This window comes from Carlito syrichta, unplaced genomic scaffold (genome assembly GCF_000164805.1).
Source record: "Carlito syrichta isolate Samal-C Ts95f unplaced genomic scaffold, Tarsius_syrichta-2.0.1 Scaffold314095, whole genome shotgun sequence".
In the NCBI taxonomy this organism is placed as follows: Eukaryota; Metazoa; Chordata; class Mammalia; order Primates; family Tarsiidae; genus Carlito; species Carlito syrichta.
In genome coordinates this window covers 478,967-486,615 of record NW_007258191.1, presented here as the reverse complement: position 1 = coordinate 486,615, position 7,649 = coordinate 478,967, and the positions used below count along the sequence as shown (strand labels likewise).

The following is a 7,649-nucleotide window of genomic DNA, read 5'->3' as shown; positions in this document are numbered from 1 at the left end:
TCCTGCCTCAGTATTCCAAGTAGCTGAGACAACAGGCACGAGCCACCACGCTCGGTCCCAGTTACAATGTAGAGGAGCCTGGGAGGACTGAGGTGGCCTGTGCCTGACATGCTCAGTACCTGTCAGAAAAACAGCACCACTGGGGAGGACAGGCTGACCCCTGAGGTCATTCTGGCTTTCAAAGGGAAGCCTGTTTGGGACTGGTGACACCAGCTCCCCAGGCCTGTCCAAATGGAGAGTGTGTTGGCCTGGCTGAGGGCAAGGGGGCTATATCTATGGGGCTTCTTCCTGTAAGGGTGGGCTTTGAGTCACAGACCTGAGCAGGCACACCAGGGACCCAGAGACACTGAATCAGGGGCAGCTGAAGCAGACGGTGAACCCAGGCTTGGGGTGAAGCACATCCAGTTGCATCTGGCTGAGTAGCTTGGATGGGTCTCTTTTCCTATCAGCCTCTACTGCTGGCCAGGGTGGTGCTATTCCTTGTTGGGCTCCAGTGAGGAGATACAAGGGGGGCCAGCACACCCAGCATGGTGTGGCATGTGGTGTGGGCCCACTTGTGGCTGGTTTGGGTTTTCCTTGACCGGCCGCCCTTCCCTGGGCAGGCAGATGCAGCTGGGGCCTTCCGCTGGCTGGAGCTCTCGGAGCCACGGCTGCAAGCACTGCAGGAGGGCGTCTTGTGCAGGACCCTCGCAGGGTGCTGGCCGCTGAGGCTGCTTCCCACCCCGGGCACCCTGACCGAGTTGCCTGTCACCCATCCTGTTGGAGTGAGGTGAGGGAGACACCTGCCCGGGTGGTGGACCCTGTGGCAGGGCTGGCAGTCAGGCCCTCTTCTACTTCTCTTCCTCCAGGCCTCCCACCCCTGGCCTCTGGTCCCACTGTGAAGGCTTGGTGCCGCTCCAGCCGGGCCTGAGGCCTGTGCAGCCAACTTGGAAGGGCTCCTCGGAGGTGGGCCTGGACTGGACAGGGGCCACTTTCTCCCCAGGGACGCCGCTGTGGGCAGCCCTAGATGAGCAGATGCTGCAGGAGGGGATCCAGGCCTCTCTCCTTGATGGGCCAGCCCAGGGGCCTCGGAGCCCACTGTGGCTGCCCAAGTCCTCTGTCTCCTCTCTGCGGTAAAGTAGGGTGGGCAGAGGTGGGATCCCCTAGTGTGGGGACTGGGGATGGCCCTGACACTCCCTCCTTGTCCCTTCTATACCCCACAGGTTGCAGCAGCTGGAGCGCATGGGCTTCCCCACAGAGCAGGCGGTGGTGGCACTGGCAGCCACAGGCCGTGTGGAGGGTGCTGTGTCACTGCTGGTTGGAGAGCAAGTGGGCACGGAGGCCCTCGTGACTGAGGGGAAGGGTGGGCCGGCCCACCTGGAGGGTCCTGGGCCCCCTTAGCCCAGGCAGAGTGTGGGGGCACAGGCAGGCCTTCAAGTGAGCGCTGGCCTATGGGTAGGTAGCCTGAGCCCCTGCTCTACTGAGGGCTGGAGTGGGGCAAGGGAGGCACCCCCCTCACACAGCTTGCTGCCTCGGTACTTGTTTAGAATAAAAACTGGTTTGTTTTTTAACCTGAACCTCCTTGGAGGCAGCAGTTGTGTCTGACTCTTTTGTGTTGGCAAGAGGGGGATGGATGGATGGATGAATGAATGAACAAGCTTTGAATGAGTGACTGGTTACAGGAGAGCTGTTGCTTGATGTCCAGAGGTGGCACTCCTGCCCCCGTGCCGTGTAACCTCTTTCTCCAGGAGGCTGTCTCCAGCATAGAGCATTCTCCATCACTGGTTTCCAGCAAATTCCCCCCACCCTACCCCCAGGTCTCTGCCTAGACAGCCCCTTCCCAGCTGTCCCCCTCTGAGCACACACTGAGACCAGGCTGGGTGGGAATTGGGCAGGGGCCTTTATTGGCCAGTATACATCTTCCTCCCGGTGTCTGTCAGAAGCACTTGTGGCAGCAGGCGACCCCTGCTTCTCCATGTCCCAAACCCACCTGGGACACTGGGAAGGGGCTGGGAGCTCAGGGGCAGAACTGAGGCAATCCGGTCAGAGATTAGGCAACCTGAGCCAGGGTTGGGAACCCAGCACAGGAAAGCGAGGAGTACAGAGAGGCTCCCCAAGGTTGGGCTGGGGAGGAGGTGGAGGGAGACTGTGGCCCTCTTAATCCCTGCGTGTGCTGAGGGCCGGACAGCTCCAGCTCCTGATCCCTCAGTGCCTCTGGGCCTGGAGGCTGAGGCTGCTGATGAGAAGACAAGCGTCGTACCTCTACCCCCTCCCTGAAGGCCTGCATCACCCCATGTCACAGAGGGAAGCTGAGGCCCAGGCCTCACTTCTTGCCTGGGCTGCCACGTTTCTCTCAGACCCCATGCCTGCTCAGCCTCAGACAAGTGCAGGATGCCAGGACCAAGACCTGCCTACTCCTACGGCCTAGATGGCAGAAAGGACCTGAGGGCATTAATAAATACAGGCAGGCGGTCCCCGGAGGCAGCTGGCCAAGTCCAGGCTAGGAAGGGACACCCGGCCTGGTCCACCCCAGGGGCTGCCACCGCCCTCAGCCTCTCTCGTTCCGGCTCCTGGGGGCCACGATCCGGTAGTTGGCTGTGTGTCCTCCCCTCTTGCCCCGAAGGAGGCTGGGGGTGCCTGTGCCGGCAGGGCCTGCCCCGGACCCCAGCTCCGGTTCTGCCAGAGGGAAGGAGAAGGAGAGAGGCTACGTTAGGGGGGGGTCCATGTGGGATGCCCACCTCCCTTTGGCCCTCTGGGGGATGGTGGGACCAGGCACCCTCTGCCAGATGCAATCCACCCTGGTGTCTGGGAGCAGAGCTGTGGGAAAGAAGGGGTTTGCATGCTGGTCAGTGCCTGCCCCAGGACCTACCAGCCCCTCAGCCCAATGACGGCACTCAGGGCCCCTACTGGATACTGCTTTGTCAAATGGGCATAACCAGACTCACCATGTTTACGAAATGTTTAGCACATAGCAAAATCTCTGTAAGGAGTGTAGTTCTTTTTTTCTATTCCTTATTTTGGGATGGAGGTGTGCCCCAAATCATCATCCCCATTTCATAGCTGGGTAAACTGATCTAGTGACTTGGGCTAGGCCACCATTGGGGGAGAGAGCTTAGGAGGGCTGGGCTCTGCAACTGACCTACTGGGCAGCCTAGGGCAAGTTGGACCCTTGTCGGGGCCTCTGCTATCTTATTTCTAAAACCAGGGGCAGTTTCAGATAGACTCTGAGGTCCCAGGCAGCTCCAATAATTGTTGAAATTTATGTCAATGGGGTTATGGTGAGATATGTCCCAACCTGGACATAAGCTGTACTCCAAGAGTAAAAATGAATAGTTGACATACTTGCCACCTGGAAAACCCCTACTTATTCTTCAAAACCTAGAGTGTTTGCATCCATTAATGTACAGAAAAAAGCAAACCCAGAGCAGGAACCACCCCCTCCAGGAAGCCTTCTATGACTATCACCTCAGTCCTTCTCATAGTTAAATGAGCAGGCCAGACAGGTCAGGATAGGCTGTTTTTCCTATGGGGAGAGGGATATTCAAGGAGGAGAGCCCCAGGATGAAGGATTTGACTGAGGCTCCACAGCCCTGTTCACAGGACGGACACTTGCACTCTAGTGAGCTCCAGCTTCCTACTGAGAGCACTGCCAGGGAGTGGGCTATACCTTTATAATCATAACTGCCAGTGCCCTGACCCTGTATGCCCCAGCCTCCCGGGCACCTCTGGGCTGAGATTTGGGGCCCCTGGAGCAGAAAGACACGTGAGGTCACTGTCAAGGGACATTCCATGCCCTAAATCAGGGAGCATGGGAGGAGGGTGGCACAGAGCACTGGCTCCAATGCCAGCTAGGGTCACGTCCTGGCCCCATTGTGCCAGGACTTTTGGGCAAGTCACAGGACTTCAAAGGCTCGTCTGGAACATGGGGATAATACTCTCGTCACACCCTTGCGTTTAATGTGACTGGGACTGGAAAATGGTTTTCACAGTAAATGCTGGATTATCATGGCTTCAACCCAAGTCGCCTGCAGGTCTGTCACTGTGAGTTGGTCATGAGATGCTGTTATGACATGATCACCTTTGGGGCCCTGAGTTTCCCCTGGGCCCCACTCAGTGCCTGGCTGAGCAGAGGTGTCAGCAAAACTTTGTTGATAGAGCCGGAAGAGCCAGCGCCTTAGAGGAGAGAACTAGGGTGGACCCCTGCCTGGCCTTTCTGTTGCTATCCTGGTGGCCCTGAGGGAGTCACATGAGCTCCCTGAGCCTCTGTTTCTTCATCTGTAAAATGGGCATGGTATTGCCCACCTAGCAAACTTACTGTAAGGACTGGAGATGACCAATGGAAATCCCCCAGTCCAGGTGGGCCAGACATATAGTCGCTGTTTCTATTATCATCATTGCTGATTATAACCTAAACACAAACCCCATCAGAGTCCTTAGTACCTGCTCTGTATGCTGAGCCAATGGGGAGGGTTCCATCTCTTTCTCTGTTCCCCTCCTTCCGCACCTCTCCCTTCAAGGCTCCCATTCAAACTGGCTCGAGGTCTCCTGGGCTTATGGCCACTGACAGTGGGCATGGACCTTCCTAGGTGCTGGGCACTTTCTCCTTGAGCTGTCAGACAGAGCCAGCTGAAGGCAGGAAGGGACAGATCCAAGGCCACAGTGGCCCAAACATGTCCCTTCTAGCTCCTGCCCTAATCCTCCAGGGAGGTGGGGGACACCTGAAAAGGTGCTGAGAGCCTGCGATTTGGTCCTTGGTCCCTCTCTGTTAGAGGGGAGGAGGTCTGGGAGATAGTCATTGATGTTTCCATAAGTTAGAGAAGCCATGTGGCATGGGTGTGGGGGGCATTTGGAAGCAGACTCCCTACACTTTTCAACCTCTGGGCTGTTGCCCACATGGGACTCTCTGTCAGGGCTGCCCCACCTGGGACACTCATAGGGATCTTCCAAGACCCCATGCAGGTGTTCCTTTTTCTAGAAAGTCTTTTCCAATCCCCTGCGAGGAGGACTGCTGCTCACCCACATCCTTCTGTGCTCCCATACCCCATATTGCTACAGATATTGAGGACTGCCTGCTCCCCACGGCAGGGACCTATCTGCCCTCCAGGGCCCCAGCACCCCCATAGGCCTGGCATTCAGTAGGTGCTTCCTATGCTCTTGCTGAATGAAGGAGGCTTGACTCTAACCTTGACCCTCATCCCCCCTTGGGATCTCAGTTTCTCAGTCTGTAAAATAGACGTGAGGTTGGCCATGAGTCGAGGTCTCTGTGCACAGATGTGCTTACTGGGCCGTAAGATGGGAGCAACTGGGCAGATGAGGAACGGAGTCCTTGGGCAGTCAATCTCTTCCTCTCTCCAAAGTCAGCCACAGGCTCCCATTTAATGGGATAGAGGCCTCCTCAGCCTTACCCCCAGGAGCCAGGTGCAGGGAGGGGCACTGCCTACCTGGTGTCTAACCTCCTCCTGGGTCACCTACCTTCCAGGACCTTCTCAATCTGGGCCCTGCCAGATCCTGTAGCCACTTTCTGGTCTTTTGACCTTTGCTCATGCTGTTCTTCTGCTCGTTCACTCTCCCCAGATCCTTGACCTTCAGATCTCCACTTAGACATCACCTCTTCCAGGAAGCCCTCTCCAACCTCCCCTGGGTCAGGCCAGGGGCAATTCTGTGTTCCCACAGCTGTCTGTAATCATTCCTACGTGGTACATCTCACCTTGTGTCTCACTGCCAGTGTTAGGACTCTCCCCAGCACCCCAGCACCCTAAGCTCCATGAGAGCAGGGCTATGTCTATATTATCTTGTACCAACAAGGTGCCTGGCACAGAGCAGGTGCTCATTCACTTGAGAACTAGTTACCAGAGCCTTCTCTATGTCAGACATCACCTGCTGGGAGGATGAAAGGATGAAGAATGATTATCTGCTGCCTGGGTCAAGCATTGAAAGGTGCCTCCTGCATGCCCAGGCCTTCCCAGGCCCTTCCTGAAAGGGGCTGCCCCTGCCTGCCCGCCCTGCCATTACCTGGCCAGATGATGGCTTCCAGCAGGGTGACCCGTCTGGCCAGGAGCTCCAGCTGAGCCTGCTGCTGCAGGAAGCTCTGTAAGCTAGGAGCCTGATGGGAGATCGAGAAGAGCAGACGGTGCGAGTCTGGCCTCCAAGGGCTGGGCTGGGGAGCCAAGGGGGGAGGGTGGGAGGGCAGTGGCAGTTGGATTCAGGGCAGGAGTGTGGGAGTGAGTCTCTAAGGTGGGGACAGGGCTTGCCTGGCTCCTCAACTGACCATATGGGTGGGAAATTGCTGGGTGAATGCCTGGGGTGAGAGGTCTGGCTCTTAGGCCCCTACAGGGACCTGCAAAACAAGTTAGGAGGACCAAAGGGGGAACTGCAATGGTGACACCTGGAGCCAGAAGGGCCTGCCCTGTGACAGCCTCTGGGGGGTTATGGGGGAGGAGGGTCAGAACTGGTAGGTGATATATCACCCACAATCCCCTGGGGCTTGAGCCTGGCTCTCTGTCACCCACAGTCCCCTGCACTCTGGAATCTAGCTCTGTGACCTACTGTCCTGTGGGCCTGATACTGTTACCCACAATTTCTCTAGATCTGAAGACTGACTGTGATTCTCTGCACTGCTAGAGTCTGACTCTGTTACCCACAATCCTCTGCTGGTCTGGAGTTTGGTTCCATTGCCTGCAATTTCTTCCAGACACAAAGTCTAGTTCCCTGCAGGTCTAGAAACCACACTACCCACAATGCCAGGGGCCCAGGTCTGATCACAGGGGTGAGGCCCATGTTCTAGGGTGCCCCTGTGCCTGAGGAGGAGGGGACCATTCATTGAGGGATAGGCAGTTGTGACCTCTCAGGTCCCAAGTTTCCCAGGGCAGGCACCTTCTCCAGTCTCATGACTGGGCTTAGGCCAGTTCCACCCCAGGAAGCCTTGGGAAAGGCTGGCAGGCAGAGGCCGGGCTGTCTGTCAGTCTGTCTGTCTCTACTCACCATAGAGCCCAATCATTGTTTCCAAGATTAAAACCCTCTCAGCTAAAATCTTCAAAGCCTCGCGTAGTTGGTGCAACCCCTCCCCCTGTGGAGGAAAGAGACAGATGCAGCCGTGAAGGGGGCAGGGAAGGGGGCCCTGCAAAGCCTGCTCGTGGCCCATGCCCCACCCGGGACATGCACCTGCAGCCCCGTGCCACTGCCACAGCCCAGGGCCCACGGACAGCCAGAACAAGACCAGGAGGGGACAGCAGGGAGCAGGGCAGGCGGAAGCCATTTGTGAAGAACCTCTCAGAAGGTCCCGTTGGTCCCAGCTGGCTGATCTCTCCCAACACCCTTGCAAGTCCGCAGTAGCAGAACAGCTGTCCCAGGGCCTGCCACGGAACCTGTCCCAGAGCCAGCACTGAGCCTGTTATGGGACTCACCCCAGAGGTTGCCATGAGTCCCCTTGCCATCCTCTAATCTCTGCCAACTAATGTTGGGACACTAGTTGCCATCCCATCATTTGCATGATGCCTGCCACATCCCCCGGACACCTACACTCTTATTTATTTCATAAACTTTTGTTTTTTTTTGAGTTGGAGTCTCACTCTGTCGCCCAGACTGGAGTGCAGTGGCCGCTCTCGGCCACTGCAGCCTCCACCTGCTGGGCTCCGGCGATCCTTCCGCCTCAGCCTTCCAAGTAGCTGGAA

The 7,649-nt window shown here is 57.2% G+C and overlaps 2 protein-coding genes across 2 annotated transcripts in view; one reads left to right on the top strand and one right to left on the bottom strand.

The window, feature by feature from the left end:
- RHBDD3 (rhomboid domain containing 3) overlaps nucleotides 1-1,570 on the top strand; it is a 5,464-nt gene extending 3,894 nt beyond the window's left edge. The window contains exons 5-7 of the mRNA XM_008071019.2: nucleotides 607-769; nucleotides 849-1,112; nucleotides 1,203-1,570. Of these exons, the coding sequence (XP_008069210.1) occupies nucleotides 607-769; nucleotides 849-1,112; nucleotides 1,203-1,380 (605 nt within the window). The 3' untranslated portion in view covers nucleotides 1,381-1,570. The remainder of the gene's footprint in view (nucleotides 1-606; nucleotides 770-848; nucleotides 1,113-1,202) is intronic.
- A 286-nt stretch (nucleotides 1,571-1,856) lies between these two features.
- Nucleotides 1,857-7,649, bottom strand: part of EMID1 (EMI domain containing 1) — a 50,583-nt gene continuing 44,790 nt past the window's right edge. Inside the window, exons 15-16 of the mRNA XM_021719045.1 lie at nucleotides 6,961-7,045; nucleotides 1,857-2,655 (exon numbers count right to left, since the gene is read on the bottom strand). Of these exons, the coding sequence (XP_021574720.1) occupies nucleotides 2,528-2,655; nucleotides 6,961-7,045 (213 nt within the window). The 3' untranslated portion in view covers nucleotides 1,857-2,527. The remainder of the gene's footprint in view (nucleotides 2,656-6,960; nucleotides 7,046-7,649) is intronic.